This window comes from Macaca mulatta, chromosome 15, assembly GCF_049350105.2.
Source record: "Macaca mulatta isolate MMU2019108-1 chromosome 15, T2T-MMU8v2.0, whole genome shotgun sequence".
Lineage (NCBI taxonomy): Eukaryota > Metazoa > Chordata > Mammalia > Primates > Cercopithecidae > Macaca > Macaca mulatta.
The window spans coordinates 4,319,011-4,336,460 of NC_133420.1; the positions used below are offsets into that span (position 1 = coordinate 4,319,011).

Sequence of the window (17,450 nt, forward strand, 5' to 3'; positions counted from 1 at the left end):
GTGAGGTGGGGCGGGTGAGAGTTTTGCCAGCATTCACACTCTCCCATGGACTCCCCGACCCGCAGATCTAGCTGAGGACCCTCCTGGCTGCAGAAAAGTAGAACTCCAGGTAAAGACTGGAGCCTTGATCCCTCTGAAAGCACAGCCACTTCCTCACCCCGAGGGACCCCTGCCTGTGACTGAATGTAGGAGTGCAGCCTTGGCTGGGGAGGAGCAGTGGCAGCCACAGACAGAAGGGGTTCCTGTGCTCATGGCTCTGTCCACCCTCGTCTTCTCCTCCCACCGCTTGGATCATCTGGACAAGGGGTAGGTGGTCCAGGGTGCCTCTCTGGGACCCAGCTCCCGGTGGGGACCCCTAGAGGTGACACCCTGGTTTTAGCTCAGGTCCGGTGAGGCTTCTGCCTCTCACCACCCAGCATGAGGCCCGGGAGAGATGCTCGATGCCACTGAAAGGCGGAGCCCATCTCCGCGCAAGGCAGCTCCTGCTGCTGGAGGGACAGGAACAGATGGGACTACCCAGGGCCGCAGGCCGAGGCTGCTGCACTTCAGAACGGGCTGGGGCAGTGTCCTGCGGCGCTGCTCCATCTCCCTCTCAGGCAGATAGCCCGTTGCCTGTTTTCAGGGACAGAACAGCCGGAGACGAGCTCATGTCTGCACCACAGTCCTCTGGCCACAGCCAGTGCTGCCCAGAGACCCAGGCTCTAAGATCTTAAGAGGCCTCAAGGAAGAAATGTGTCTCAAGTGTGCCTGGAATATTTGGAGTGTGAGGAGCAAGGAGCTGGCCAAGTGGAGCCCCAGGAGCACTGTCCAGCTAGAGACAGGAGCCCCTCCCCAGGGTCTGCCTGTCCTTGACCAAGCCTGCAACCTGTGGCAGCGCAGCCCCTTCTCTAGGGAGGGCCACACAGCCCTGCCCCTAGCATCCTGGCCCCAAACCCAGAGTCCTCAGCCTAACAGCTGGTGGGGTGTGGATGCAAGCCAGGCTGGAGACATGAGCCTGACTCTGGCCCCGAATGCTGGCAAAGCCCCACTTGCCACGTCCAGTCCCAGGGCTTTGCACAGCATGTGTGTGCAGCACAACAGGAGTAAACGGCTTCCCAGAGAACGGCATCCCTGCAGACCAGCATGGATGGCGGTGTGAGAGGCCAAGGAATTCCTCTCCCAGAGGGCAGGCACTGGGGGACGTTGGGAATAGCAGTGAAGGCAGAACAGGCAGGTGATTTCCAAGAAGGAAGAGCTCCGCCCAGGGCACTGGAGGGCTACCCTCCCCAGGGTGCCATCAGCCCACTCCAGGCCCCAAAGGGCCAAGAATCTCAGGAAGAAGCCAAGAGGCAAGGCCAGGGCAAACAGACAGGTGTCTCTGCCCGGGGCCCTCCGAGGTGCGGCACTCTGGGCATCTCCTGGACCCTCCTCAGCTCATCTGGCCCTTCTGCTCCCACCCTGAGACCTCCCTTGGTCTCTCCATGCCCAGAACCTTGGAGTCAGCCGGCACAGCTGGATGCGGCTCCAACGGCTGCTCCGTCACGGCCCTGCCTGCTCGCCCCAGCACCAAGTGTGGACAGAGCTCTCCTTCTTGGGGACAAAGCTACAGCCTTGCATGCAGGACACCCAGGCAGGCACAATGCAGGGACAGGGCAGGGGCTCAGGATGGCTTAGAGGAGCCACTCGGCTCCCACAGGCTGCACTGAGTCGGGTGACAAAGACCTAGAGTCAGGGCACAGAGACAGACAGCGTGGACAAGAGCTGTCCACAGCACCAGAGACATGGAAGCTCTGGTGGGAAGTTTCCTCAGACAGACTCAGGAAAGTCTTCCTCAGGGAGACTCAGGAAAGCTCTAGGCACGTGCTGGCTGAACCACAGGCTGCTTGCGGGAGAGCAGTGGGGGCCTCAGGAGGGCTATTGGGTGGGTGGGTGGGTGCTGGGGGAACGAAGGTGCTTACACACAGGGGGTATGGGGTGGGACTGGGGACAGCTGGGCAGATGGAACAGGTTTAGGGCTGGGCCGTGTGACCTGCTTGCCCACCCAGGAGGGAGGCCTGGAGGCATCCCTCGATTTACCCCCTTCCCATGCCTCCTGGGCCCTGAGGCCATCCCCATCCTCCAGCGGCCCTCTGAGGCCCCAGGAATAATGGCGAGAAGCCTCTCCCCGACACCCCTTTCCTTCTCAATGCCACGGTGCCTCCTCCCCACCATGGAGCCTAGAAAGTCCCTGGAGACTGCAGCCCGGGCCCAGGGAGCCTCTGCACTTGCCGAGCTGTGAGGGAAGCACCAGAGGCCCTGCAGACCCACCTGCCCCCAGGGCCAGACCCAGAGGGCTGGACAGGTCCATCCATACCAGGGGCTTAGGGCTTTGTTCTGAGCCCAGAACAAAAACAATCTCTGTCAAACAAACGGTCTGTCCCCTCATTCCTAGGAAAGGAAGAGAGGGAGAAAAGGCAGGGGGGAGGGTCTAGTTCTGTCTTCCTGAGCCTCCAGGGGGCTCTCAGAGGGGGCAGCTCAGGTTGTGGGGACAAGAAGCCAGTAAGACATCATGGGGGCCACGTCCCTCTGTCTGGGAGAGAAGCTGGAATGGGGCTGAAGAGAAAGACACAATGAGGCGGCCACGGGTGCACAGCAGAGCGGCAGACAGACAGCCGGGCACCCTGAAAGGGAGAGGAGCTGGGAGAGCCAGCGAGCACCCCCCGGCGAGCACACACAGCCTCCTGGCGGGGGCGGTGCAGGGTCAGGGTCTACCTTGTAGGCAACTCGAGCAGGGCATTTCTTCCCCAGCCCCAGAGGCGGGGACATGTGTTTCAGCATCTCAAACATGTCATTGTAACTGATGCGCCCACTGGAAACCCGTCCCAGCGAGGCCAGGGCACAGTGGGGTGGTCCACAGGAGGAGCGGCAGCAGGAGGGGAGCGGGGAGGGGAGTGGGAGGGGCGGGGAGGGGAGGGGAGCAGGTGGAGCGGGGGAGGAGGGTGTGGAGGGAAGGGGGCGGGGAGGAAGCAGACAAGAAAACAGAGCCAGTTAATCAAAGTGTCGGATTCAAAGCCCAAAATCAAAATAAGTAAAATGAGGGATTTCTTTGCTTGGCTTGACCCCCTCCTGGCCCCCCACCCCCGAGCCTCACCTCCTCACTCCAGCCCCACGAGGGGCAGTGGGCGGGGGTGGCGTCTGAGCTAATGAACATGGAGGGGTGAGGAAGGGCTGCATCGGGGCGGCTTTGGGTTGATAATTTCTGATTTTACTCTTAAAAATCACAGTGAATGCCAATCAGAAAAGAGCTGGTTCACCCTGCCAGGAAGAGCTGGCAGGCAGGGTCAGGCGGCAGATGAGGCAGTGGTGGAGAACCACAGCAGAGACATGAGCTTTCCTTACGGTCAGATTTGCTTCCGAGTGAGGCTAGAGGCTACAAAGGTGGAGAATATCTGAAACAAACCGGAACACTACAGAGGGAGCCCTGAAGCTGTAGAGCCAAAACTTGACCTTGGGGCAAGTCCTGCTTCAAGCCCAGAGACGCCCGAGGCCAGCCCAGGGCAGGGCTGCTGCTGGGGGTCAGGGCTGGGTGGGAAATGGGAGACTGCAGGAGGGGGGAGGAGCTGGCGGGACATGGCCTGGGGCCACCTTGCACCGGCTCTGACAGCAAAGGGGCAGGCTGTAGGATCTGGGAACCTAAAAGCTCCGACGACAGAGTCTTCCCAAGTAGAGAGGCCACTAGGCCTGGGGCCTACCTCCAGCCCTGGGACACCTGCCTGTGGGCTTGGGGTCCTAGAGACACAGCCAGATTCAGGTGGCCCAGGAGAGAAAGGGGACAGCCTCTTCCTGGCAGATGGATCTGCCCTGGGGCCTTGCCCTCCGCCCACGGTTCCAGACCAGGGACTCCTTGGCTGAGCTGAGCGCACCACTCCAGAGGCAAAGCAGGACGGCTGGTCTTTGGCCCCCACTCTGCCTCTGCCCTTTCCTCCCCCAGGGACTGGAGAGCCACTGGGTTACTGGGCTCTTTCGACCCAGAGGACGGCTGCTCCTGGGAGGCCTGTGCCCGCGCTCCCTTCCTCTGGGGCCCTCGGCCTTTGGCCTGACCATCAGCTCACTCTTGAGAGCTCGGAGGAAAAACCGGGCAAGTCGGCTGCTTCCTTGATGCAGGAGGGACCTAGCCCCCATCTCCCACCCAGCGAGCTGGTCCCAGCCATCATGGCCCAGCCAGAAAGCTTTCTGTGCGCTCTCAAAAGGCTGCCTGTCCCCAGCCAGCTAGAAGGGTCAGGGGAGATTAGACAGGGAACCAAAGCGTCCAGGAGGCTGGAGTGCGGGGCAGGCCAGGAGGAAAGAAAGGTGAGGCGTCGTCATTCCCAAACCAGGCAGGGAGTGTGTGCTGTGTTTGCGTTTCGGGCAGGGAAGTATGTTGGATGGAGGCTCTGAAGTTGCAAACCTTGTAGGCCAACCTACGAGGGCAGTTCTTCCCTAAGCCAACGGGTGGCGCAATACAACGCAACAAACTGTACATATCCTTATAATGAATCCGGCAACTGGAAAGGAAATGTCACAGGTTATGGCAACAAAGGCAGGATGGAGCCCGACCCGCCCGCCCGCCCAGCCTGTGATGGGAAGACCAGCCTCGCGCAGGCGTGGTGGCGGAGGTGAGGGGTGCACTGGACAGGTGGCACCTCGCCGGGGAACTGGGGCCTGGAGCTCCCCGGGAGGTGTGGCAACCCCAGCGAAATTTCCAGAGCCCGATGTGTGCAGGAGCCGTTCCACACAGAACACTGCGCTGCCCCTCCCTCTCAGTTAACTCTTCCTGTCACTCCCTGAGTGACGATGCTCCCTGGGCCTCCCAGGTCAGCCAAACCCTCTGCTGTACCACAACACAGTGGGTCTGCTTCTCTATCACAGCAACCTCAGAGGCCCACACCCGTTTGCCTCCTGACTGACCCCGTCTCCCTGAACACTGCGTCCTCCCCTAGAAGCCCTGGTCCAGCTAAGGACCTCCTATCATCGTAGGGCTGGCGTCCTCGGGTCACCACCAATGCTCCTCTCTCCTACAGTATAGCCCCCCTCAGTCCAATCAGCTCCAAATCATGTTGAATTTCCTTCTGTAGAAGGGGGAAGAAACAGGAAGCCCCACCTGGGCCTCACCAAAGGTGTTTGCTAAGGTTGTTGCAGCCAAGGGACCACCACGGGGGGCTGGACACATGTGAGACCTCCGACCCTCCCCAACTGTCCCTGCCCATCAAGCCCAGGTGAAAAGTGTGGGCCTGACACCATCACTTCTCGATTCAAGGACTGTACCCACTGTCTATAAAACAAAATCAAAGCGACTTGCTTAACCAATTTCAATGCCCTTCTCAACCAGTCTCAGCCTTCCCTGCAGCCCCTCTGCAATGCACTCTCCTCTCCAGCCAGACAGAAGCCACCTGGCCTCCCTCTCCGCTCTGCCCCACCTCCCACCCCCAGCGCAATCCATCCTATTTCTCTAGTGCTCAACCCTTCCTATTAAGTTCAGCTCAAATGCCACCTTCTCTCATTCTTCAGGCCGGACGTGGCCTCTCCTTCCTCAGAAATGCTCTGGCCTTGAGCTACAGTCACCACATGGTCTCACTGCCAAGCCCGCCTGAGTGTTCTGACAGCATGTGCCTGTTTCCCCTTTGGGCCCCTGCCCCAGCACATGGCAGATGCCCAGGAGATGTTATTGGACAGATGGGTGGACGCAGAAATGAGCAGCCAGATTGCTGCAAGAAGTGTGACTGCAATTCTCCTCTCAAGTCGCCAGGCTTCACACCACAGGGTTGAAGCAACAACAAAAGGAAGGTTGGGAAAAGCAACACCAGGGTGAATAGCTCCGTGCTTTCAGAATCCACCCACAGCAGGCACATGCACACCACAGGCACACACACGCACATAGGCACATGCGCACCACAGGCATGTGCATACCACAGGCACACACATGCACACATGGGCACATGCACACCACAGGCACACACACACAGGCACACACACACAGGCACATGCCCACCACAGGCACGTGTACACCACAGGCACACAGGCACGTGTACACCAGACACGTGCATACCACAGGCACACACACGTGCACACCACAGGCACATGCACACCCACAGGCACGTGTACACCACAGACACGTGCACACCACAGGCACACACAAGCATGTGCACATCCACAGGCACACACACGTGCACACCACAGTTGCACACGCACACACGGGCATGTGCACACACAGGTGCACATGCCATGCATATACACATCCACATACAACCACACATGCATGCACACACAAACATGCAGTTCACTTGCACACATATACACACATGTGCACATAAATACAATTACATGCGCACACATGAACATGCACACACATGTGCGTGCCTATGTGCATGTACATGTGCACAAAACACACATGTAGACATCTGTGTGCATGCATGCACAACGCACGTGTACACATGCACATATGCACATGCACAGAGTGCACGTGGTCACATTGTGCAAACACACAACACAGCCATGTATATGCACACACATCCTGTTTGTGCACATACACAGTCACACGTGCCCACACAACTTAAGAAATTTCATAAATTTTGTTGTTCTTTCAAAGTTTCTCCCAAAGAACGAGGAGCCATAGAGTGGTCCCCTGGGAACTGTCTACATCACTGCGGTTGTCATGGAGGCTACCAAAAAGGCTCTAGGTGCCTGGTGTTCTGCTCAGGAGGCAGGATCCAGACCCAATCTGCTCAGCTGCCTCTGCTGGCCCCTCAGCTCGTCCTGGCCATCTTGGGCTGCGTGGGGTGAGCCCAGGCTGCTCGTGGGGGCAGAATCATGTGTTGCTGGCAGGTCACATTTGTGATGCTTCGAGGCCCGCAGGTTTTGTATATTATTTTGTGTGTGCTATCTCTGGGGTGAGGCCTGTATTCTGTTGCTTACTCTTCAATAAGCTCTTCTCATATCCCCGACTGCCTGTGTCTTCCAAGGATCCCTGTCGGAGACTCTGGCTTTGGTATGGTACCACTGTGCACAGTAACCAAGCTGCCGTCTGGCCCAAGTCCACTTCCCGTTCTTCCTGCCTGAGCTCCTGCCGGCGGCTGACTGCGGAAGGCCCGGGAGTAGCTCATAAAGATCGGGGAACGTTGTCTTCCTCTCACCGGCCTTTGCTGATCTGCCTTTGCTCTTTAGTGCTAACTACATGCTATGAAGTGTCTCCGTTTTCTGCAACACAGTCTCCTCTAGAAAAAATACACCCAGAAAAAGCGGCGACTCTCTAGACCACACAGTCAGGGTGACCTGCCTAGAACTCACCTAAATCCTGCCTCAGCTGGAGTCTCTCCTGCCCTTTGCCTAACAAGGTCTAGGTCTTCAGTGTGGTCAGTCTCCCCCAAGTCGACTGGGCTTACCTGACCACAGGTCCTGTGTGAATGTGCCTGGGCCGGTCCCTGCCAGCATGAACTAAGTATCACAGGGCAAACGTGTTGCTGCATCAGACATGACAGGGTTCTCGCAAGCCACGGAAATTGTCACATACACCGTGAAACACAGACAATCTCTACGTCTGCTCTGCACTGTGTAAACACTGTGTATTTCCCACTTAAATGAAAAGCACCCACAGAGATGCTGTGGGCCTGGAAGAGCCTGGACAGGAGAAGCCCCGTCCCAGGGCCCCCGATGCTGCCAGTGGCTCTTGTCCAGACTGGGAAGGGCCCCGTGCAGCACCTTCTCGACCCTCACTAGGAGCATGGGGGTGCTCCGGGGAGGCTGAGTGGATAGGAGGGTGGGGAAGTCTAGCCAGGCTCCCAGGCTTTTTGTGTCTGTGGAGGGCTCCCTCTGCTGAGCTGCAGTTTAAGCAAAACCGGGCAGAACCCAGGAGCTCTGTGGACAGACAGTAGGACCTCACCATGAGGGGTCTGACCACATCCTGCCGGCCCTCCCCCAGCAAGGGCGCTGGGGGTAGAGGAGCCTGGGCAGGCTGGGGAGCTCAGAGAGAAAAGGCAGACCTCGGCGCCACTCACGGTTCCCTCATCCCCCTGGGGCACAGAGAGTGGTGGATATCTACGCACTCACTCACAGCTGCTCATCCACGGCCATTTCCTGGGCACGCACTGTGAGTGAGGTGCTAGCAGGCCTCGTGGCCTTGCAGGGAGCAGCCCACAGTAGACACTGCTTGAGTGAGTGAGCGAGCAAGTAAATGAGGAACGAGAGATGGAAGGAATGGACAAATGGAAAGATGGAGAAGCCATGCTGCCTGACCTGTCTTCCTTCCCGAATGAGCTCTCAGCCCTGCTGAGATGCCGTGCTGTCCGGGACTCCCGTGGATCCTGAGCTCAAACAGCTTCACCTTCTGACCCAAACCCTGCCCTTCACGTGACTCCTGTTCTTTCTGGAAAGGCGCCGCCTCTCGCCTTAGAAACAAGTAAACCTTTCCCACCATGACAGACGACAGACAAGGGTCTTAAACACACTGCAGCCTTCCTGGTAGCTCATCTGATGTCAAAAAAGTTCACCAAGCACCCACTATGTGCGGCCTGGGCTGGGGACACAGAGGTGCACGTTGGCCCCTGTCCCCAAGGGAAAGAGACCCCTAAGCGTCTTAGGGAGAATGTCCTAAAACCCCACACTGAGTTTCACAAGGACGCTATGGCTGTGCTGTCTCCACACTCTCCCACAAGCCCTCCACGGCCCTCACATGACAGGCCTTGGAAGAAGACAGTAAACTTCAGCGGAAGACCCGAGTCTCACAAACCCCATGAAAACCTTCCACGACTCCGGGTACCTCCCAAGGAACTGAACTCAAGGTCTCAAAAGACCCTTATCACTTCATGCAGTCCGGGCCACTGCACAAAGCACACGAGAGGGAAAAGGGAGGCGATGCTCAGAGACACCACTGCTGCTCTACACGGAACAGGACGGATCCCTGGGCCCCAAACCAAAACCTGAGGGGGTGCTCACTTGAAACATGTCCGAAGCCACCAGGCCCATCCCAAGATCTATGGGTATGGACCACCCCCAACGACCACAGAGCACCAGGGCTCACTTACCACGCAGCTGGGTCATATTCAGCCCAGACCCGGATGAACTCGTCCAAGTGGTGAGGACCTAGGATGGAAGAGTCCCGCGTAAGGTACTCAAAATTGTCCATGATCACAGCCACAAAGAGGTTCAACATCTGCAGGACAGGAAGGAGAACAGGTAACATAGAGAGATGCCCTCCCCGCCGCCCCCCACCACGCTCCAGTGTGTGTGAAGCTCTCGGGAGAGCAGGCGTCACTCTGATTAGACCAGCGCATGCCCGACCTGCTCTCCCCACGGGAATTCCCAGGGTTCTGGAATCCACACGCTAGTGTCTTGCCTATTTCAGGCCCCGGAGTTTCTTGTCCATGACCCGCCTTCCTCTCTGATCACATTTTCTTTCCCTCTCAGACTGGCCTTCCACGGAATCAGTGACTTGCAGTTAACAGTTTGGACTCTACAGGCCAACAGTTTGGGTTCATATTTTAAAATTAAGTTTAAAGTCACATAACATTTTTAAATGTACAGTTCAGGGGCATTTAGTGTATTCACAATATTGTGCAACCATCTCTCTCTTTTCAAAACTTTTTTCATCATTCCCGAAGAGTACCTCATACACGAGGTAATCACCACCCCAATCCCCGCCCCCCAGTCCCCTGGCAACTACCAATCTCCTTTCTGTTTCTATAGCTTTGTCTATTCCGGGTATTTCACATAAAGGAATCACACAGTATGATTTTATGTCTGGATTCTTTCACTTAGTTTTATGTTTTCAAGGCTCGTCCATATTGTAGTATATGTTAGTACTTCACTTCTTTTTATGGCAGAATAATGTTCCAGTGGTGATAACACCACATTCATTCATTCACAGACAGGCATTTGGGTTGTTTCTGCCTTTTGACTGTTACGATTAATGTAGCCATACACATTCATGTACAAGTTTCTGTGCAGATATATCTTTTCATTTCTCTTGGGTATATACCTAGGAGTGGAATTACTGGATCATATGGTAATTCCATGCTTCATTTTTTTTTTATGAACTGCCAAACTTCTTCCATAGCAGCTGGTGCATTTTACATTCCTACCGGCAATGTACAACAGTTCCTCCTTCTCCACATCCTTGTCGACACTTGTTATTTTCAATTTTTAGAAAAATTATTGTTATAGCTGTCATGGTGGATGTAAAGAGGCATCTCATATGGTTTTGTTTTGCATTTCCTTAATGACCAAAGATGTTGAATATCTTTTCATGTGATTGTCTGCCATTTGTATATCTTCTTTAGAGAAATGTCTACTCTTATCCCTTGCCATTTAAAAAATTGGGTTGTTTGGTTTTTTGTTGTTGAGGTGTAGGAGTTCTTTATATATGCTGAATATTAACCCCTTATTAAATATGTGATTTGCAAATATTTTCTACCATATTGTTCTATACAATGTATTTCCACATATTTAATAATGTCCTTTGATGTACAAAACTTTTAAATTTTGTTGTAGTCCAATTTATCTATTTTTTCTTTGGTTGCTCATGATTTTGGTGTCAAATCTAAGAATCCATCACCAATTCTAAAGTCTTGAGGATTTACCCTTTATGTATTCTTCTAATAGTTTCATAATTTTTGCTATTCTATGAGGTCTTTTATTGACTGAGAAAATTTTGTATATTGAGTGAGGTAGTGGTCCAAACTCAATCTTTTGCATGTGGATATCCAATTTTATCCATATTATTTGTTGAAAAGATTATTCTCTCCCCCACTGAATTATCATGGAAAGAAACACAAGTCTCTCCCCCATTGGCACAAGTGTCAAAAGTCAACTGACCACAGATATTTGAGTTTATTTCTGGACTTTCGATTCTACTTAATTGGCCTATGTATCTATCTTTATGCCAGTACCACATTGTTTTGATTACTGTAGCTTTCTAGTACGTTTTGAAAGTGGGAAATGTGTTGTTGGAATTAGTTTGCTAGTATTCTGTTGATGATCTTTGGATCAATATTTATAAGAGATATTAGTCTGCAGTTTTCTTTTCTTGTGGCATATTTGACCATGATATAAGGGTAATGCTGGCCTCACAGGATGTGTTAGGAAGTGTTTCCTCCTCTTGTATTTTTGGGAGAAGTTTGAGTGTTCATTTTCTTCTTTTTTTTTTTTAACTGTAGTAAAGATACATAACAAAAAATTTTCCATTTTAACAATTTTTAAGTGTAGAGGTCAGGGGCATTAAGTATATTCACACTGTTGTGCAACCATGCATACCATCCATCTCCAAAACTTTCTTCGTATTCCCAAACTGAAACTCTATCCACAAAAGAATAATTCCTCGTCCATCCTCCCCTGGAAACCACCATTCTACTTACTGTCTCGATGAATTTGACTACTATAGGTACCTCATATAAATGGAATCATACAGTATCTGTCCTTTTGCGACCAGCTCATTTCACCTAACAATGTCTTCAAGGTTTATTCACATTGTAGAATGTGTCAGAACTCCTTTTCCTTTTTAAGGCTGAATAATTATAGTCCATTCAATGTTCATACCACATTTTGTTTACCCATTCATCTGTTGATGGAAACTGGGGTTCCTTTCTCCTCTTGGCTATTGTGAATAACACTGCTATGAGCATGTTTTGACATATATCTGTTGAAGTCCCTGATTTGATTTCTTTTGAGTCTATACCAAGATTCACTTTTATTAATCTTTTGAGGAACTGCCATACTATTTTCCACACCACCATTTTACAGTCCTACCCACCAGTGCATAAGGGTTGAAATTTCTCCACATCTTTGCTAATATTAATTAATTCCTTTTTTTTTTTTTTTTTTTTTTTTGAGATGGAGTCTTGCTCTGTCTCCCAGGCTGGAGTGCAATGGCAGGATCTTGGGTCACTGCAGCCTCCACCTCCCAGGTTCAAGCAATTCTCTGCCTCAGCCTCCTGAGTAGCTGGGATTACAAGTGCACAAGACCACACCTGGCTAATTTTTGTATTTTTAATAGAGACAGGGTTTCACCATGTTGGCCAGGCCTCGAACTCCTGGCCTCAGGTGATCTGCCCATCTCAGCCTCCCAAAGTGCTGGGATTACAGGTGTGGTTTTATTTTATTTTTTGAGACAGAGTCTCACTCTGTCACCTAGGCTGAAGTGCAGTAGCATGACCTCAGCTCACTGCAAACTCTGCCTCCTGCGTTCAAGAGATTCTTGTGCCTCAGTCTCCCAAGTAGCTGGCATTAAAGGCGTGTGCCACCACACCTGGCTAATTTTTGTATTTTTAGCAGAGCTGGAATTTCACCATGTTGGCCAGGCTGGTCTCAAACTCCTGGCCTCAAGTGATCTGCCTGCCTTGGACTCCCAAAGTGCTGGGATTACAGGCCTGAGCTACTGCACCTGTCCTATTTTCTTTTCTTTCTTCTTCTTCTTTTTTTTTTTGAGACAGAGTCTCACTCTAAAGCCCAGGCATGATCTCAGCTCACTGCAACTTCCATCTCCCGGATTCAAGCAATTCTCATGCCTCAGCCTCCTGAGTAGCTGGGATTAGACATGCACCACCAGGTCCAGTTAATTTTTGTATTTTTAGTAGAGACAGGGTTCTGCCATGTTGGCCAGGCTGATCTTGAACTCCTGACCTTAAGTGATCTGTCTACCTCGGCCTCCCAAAGTGTTGAGATTACAGGCATGAGCTACCGCACCCGGCCTATTTTCTTTTCTTTTTCTATCTTTTTTTCTTTAGTAATAGCAATTCTACTGAGTGTGAAGTGGTATTTCACTGTGGTTTTGATTTGCATTTCCCTAATTATTAGTGATGTTGAATATTTTTTCATGTGCTTATTGGTCATTGTATTTGGAGAAACGGATATTAATCACTTGTCAGATGAATAGTTTGCAAATATTTTCTCTGATTCTGCAAGTTGTCTTGTCATTCTGTTGATTATTTCATTGGCTGTGCAGCAGCTATTTACTTATTTTTACTTATTCAGTTCCTTTTTTAAAAATTCAATCCCTTTGCCCATTTCTTTCTTAAAATTTTTTCTTTTGCTTTCATTATTTTTAATTGGCATGCAATAATTGTACATATTTATGGGGTACAGTGTGATATTCTGACACATGTATACAAATGTGTAATGATCAAATCACAGCAATTAGCATATCTATCTCAAACACTTATTTCTGTGTTGGGAGCATTCAAAATTTGCTCTCCTATTTGAAAATATTTGAAATATTTGAAAATATTCAACAAACTGTTGTTAATTATAGTCACCCTATAGTGACACTGAAGACTAAAACTTATTTCACCTGTCTAGCTGTACTTTTCTATCTGTTCACCAACCTTTGGCTATCCCCCATCCTCCTAACCTTCCCTGCCTCTAGTAACCACTATTCTACTCTCCACTTCTACGAGAGCAATTTTTTTTAGCTTCCACATATGAGAACATGCAATATTTATCTTTCTGTGCCTGACTTATTTACCTTAACCTAATGACCTCCAGGGTCATCCATGTTGCCACAAATGGCAGACTTTCACTCTTTTTTTTTTGTTTTGTTTTGTTTTTGAGACAGAGTCTCGCTCTGTCACCCAGGCTGGAGTGCAGTGGCCAGATCTCAGCTCACTGCAAGCTCCGCCTCCCGGGTTCACGCCATTCTCCTGCCTCAGCCTCCCGAGTAGCTGGGACTACAGGCGCCTGCCACCTCGCCCGGCTAGTTTTTTGTATTTTTTAGTAGAGACGGGGTTTCACCGTGTTAGCCAGGATGGTCTCGATCTCCTGACCTCGTGATCCGCCCGTCTCGGCCTCCCAAAGTGCTGGGATTACAGGCTTGAGCCACCGCGCCCAGCAGACTTTCATTCTTTTTATGGCTAAATAGTATTCAATTGTGTATGAAGAAAATATTTTAAAAATCCATTCATGTGTGGATCGACACTTAAGTTGATTCTGTATCTTGGCTATTGAGAATAGTATGGCAATAAACATGGGAGCCCAGATATCTCTTTGACATAATTGATTTACTTCTGTTTGGATATATACCCAGTAGTGGAATTGCCAGATCATACACAGTAGTTCTATTTTTAGTTTTTTGAGGAGCCTTCCTACCAACACTGTATAAGCGTTCCCCTTTCTCTGCATCCTCACGAGCATTTGTTATTTTTTGTGTGTGTTTTTGATAACAGCCATTCTAACTAGGGTGAGATGGTATCTCACTGTGGTTTTGATTTGCATTTCCCTGATGATTAGAGATGTTGAGCACTTTTTCATATACCAGCTGGCCAGACATTCGTATGTCTTCTTTTGAGAGATGTCTATTCAGTTCATTTATCCATTTATTAATCTGATTTTTTTTTTTTTTTTTTTTGCTGATGGGTTGAGTTTCACCTTGTATATTCCAGATATTAATTGCTTGTCAGATAAATAGTTTGCAAATATTTTCTCTGATTCTGCAAGCTGTCTTGTCACTCTGCTGATTATTTCATTGGCTGTTCAGAAGCTTTTTACTGAAATGCAATCCCATTTGTCTATTTGTGCTTTGGTTGCCTGTGCTCTTGAGGTCTTCTCCACATAATTTTTGCCCAGACCAATGTCCTGAAGTGTTTTCCTGTATTTTCTTCTAGTAGATTCATGTTTTTGAGTCTTACATTTAAGTCTTTGATCCATTTTGAGTTGGCTTTTGTATATAGTGAGAGATCAGGTTTGAGCTGCATTTCTCTGCATGTGGATATCCAGTTTCCCTGCCATCGTTTATTGAAGAGGCTGTCCCGTTCCAATGAATGTTCTTGGTGCTTTTGTTAAAAAATCAATTGGCTGTAAACACAAAGACTTATTTCTGAGTTCTCTATTCTGTTCCCTCGGTCTATGTTTCTGTTTTTATGCCAGTACCATGCTGTTTTGAAGTTTGGTAGTGTGATGCCTCCAGCTTTGTTCTTGTTGCTCAAGATTATTTAAGCTATCCAGGGTCTTTTGTGGTTCTGTATTAATTTTAGGATTATTTTTTATATTTCCATGAAGAATGTCATTGGTATTTTGATAGGGATTGCATTAAATCTGTATGGTCCTTTTCACAATATTAATTCTTCCAATCCATAAGCATCAAATGTCTATTTTTTATGTGTCCTCTTCAGTATCCTTCATCAATGTTTTTTAGTTTTCCTTGTAGAGGTCTTTCACTTCCTTAGTTATTTCTTTTGTAGCTATTGTAAACGAGACTGATTTCTTTTTCTGCTAGTTTGCTGTTGGTGTACAGACACACTACTGATTTTGGTATATTGATTTTACTGAATTACTTTATGAGTTCTAAGAATTTTTTGGTGGCGCTTTTAGGGTTTTCTATATATAAGGCATGTTGTCCGCAAATAGGAACAATTTGACTTCCTTCTTTCCAATTTGGATGCCGCTTATTTCTTTTCTCTTACGTAACTGCTCTGGCTAGAAATTCCAGTATTATGTTGAATAAAAGTGGTGAAAGTGGGTATCCTTTCTTGTTGTAGATCTTTTCCCCATTCAGTATGATGTTGGCTGTGGGTTTGTCAGAGACAGCCTTTATTGTGTTGAGGTATCTTCCAACCTAACTTGTTGAGCTTTCATTATGAAAGGATGTTGAATGTTATCGAATGCTTTTTCTGTGTCTATTGAGATGATAATATTGTTTTTGTCCTTCATTCTGTTGATGTGATGTATTATGTTGATTACTGGTTTATTTATTCCTTATATCCCAGGAATAAATCCCATTTGATCACAGTGAATTACAATGTGCTGCTGGATTCAGTTGCTACTAATTACTACAAAATACTATTTTTCTTGAGAATTTTTGCATCTATGATCATCAGGAATATTGGCCTATAGTTTCCTTTTTCTTTCTAGTGTTTTTCATTTGTTTTTGCTTCTGTTTCTGCTGTGTCCTTGTCTGGTTTTTATATTAGGGTAATGCTAGTCTTGTAGACTGAGTTTAGAATTCTCTAGTGAAACACCCTAGGCTTTTCTTTGATGGGAGATTTGTTGTTTTTTTTTTTTTGAGATGGAGTTTCGCTCTTGTTGCCCAGGCTGGAGTGCATTGGCATGATCTTGGGTCACTACAACCTCTGCTTCCCAGGTTCAAGAAATTCCCCTGCCTCAGTCTCCTGAGTAGCTGGGACCACAGGTGTGTGCCACCATGCCTGGCTAATTTTCTTTTTGTATTTTAGTAGACATGGGGTTTCACCATGTTGGCCAGGATGGTCTCGATCTCCTGACCTCATGATCTGCCTGCCTTGGCCTCACAAAGTGCTGGGATTACAAATGTAAGCCACCACGCCTGGCCGATGGGAGATTTTTAAATTACAGATTCAATTTCATTACAGTAATTGGTCTGTTCAGGTCTTCTTTTCTTCTTGGTTCAATCTTGGTAAGTTCCATGTGTCCAGAAATTTATTCATTTCCGCTAGGTTTTCTAATGTGTTGGTGTATAGTTGTTCATAATAGTTACTAATGATCCTTTGTATTTCTATGATATTAGTTGTAATGTCTCCTTTTTTACTTCTGAATTATTTATTTGTATATTTTCTTGCTTAGTCTAGCTAATGGTTTGCATTACTTTTTCAAAAAAACAGTTTTATTTTTTTTGAGACAGAGTCTGGCTCTGTCGCCCAGGCTGGAGTACAGTGGCATAATCTCAGCTCACTGCAACCTCTGCCTCCTGGGTTGAAGCAATTCTCCTGCCTCAGCCTTCCAAGTACATGGGATTACAGGTGCCCACCACCACACCTGGCTAATTTTTGTACTTTTAGTAGAGATGGAGTTTCACCATGTTGGCCAGGCTGGTCTCGAACTCCTACCCTCAAGTGATCCACTTGCCTCGGCCTCCCAAAGTGCTGGGATTACAGGTGTGAGCCACCGCACACCTGGCTACATTTTCATTTCATTGATCTTTTGTAAAGTTTTCATCTCAATATTGTTTCTTTTTGCTCTTGCTCTGATCTTTATTATTTCTGTTCCTCTACTAATTTTTGGCCTGGTTTAGGTTTTATTCCTATTTCTTTGAGATGCATCTTAAGTCATTTATTTGAAATCTTTGTGTGTTTTTGGTGTAGGCTTTTATTGCTATAAAGTTCCTGTTTCATACTGCTTTTTCTGTATCCCATAAGTTTTGGCATGCTATGTTTCCTCCCCACCTACCCTGCCCCCGGTTCAAGTTATCATGACATGTGTTTCTATTTCTATTGTTTCAATGATTTTTTTTTTTTTTTTTTTTTTTGAGACGGAGTCTTACGCTGTTGCCCAGGCTGGAGTGCAGTGGCGCGATCTCGGCTCACTGCAAGCTCCGCCTCCCGGGTTTCCGCCATTCTCCTGCCTCAGCCTCCTGAGTAGCTGGGACTACAGGCGCCCGCCACCGCGCCCGGCTAATTTTTTGTATTTTTAGTAGAGACGGGGTTTCACTGTGGTCTCGATCTCCTGACCTTGTGATCCGCCCGCCTCGGCCTCCCAAAGTGCTGGGATTACAGGCTTGA

General features: G+C 49.1%; 1 protein-coding gene across 2 annotated transcripts in view; it reads right to left on the reverse strand.

The window, feature by feature from the left end:
• CACNA1B (calcium voltage-gated channel subunit alpha1 B) overlaps nucleotides 1-17,450 on the reverse strand; it is a 257,423-nt gene that overhangs the window by 20,433 nt on the left and 219,540 nt on the right. For both annotated transcript variants that reach the window (XM_028834501.2, XM_028834510.2), the window contains exons 37-38: nucleotides 9,015-9,142; nucleotides 2,731-2,827 (exon numbers count right to left, since the gene is read on the reverse strand). In XM_028834501.2, coding sequence (XP_028690334.2) covers nucleotides 2,731-2,827; nucleotides 9,015-9,142 — 225 coding nt within the window. The remainder of the gene's footprint in view (nucleotides 1-2,730; nucleotides 2,828-9,014; nucleotides 9,143-17,450) is intronic.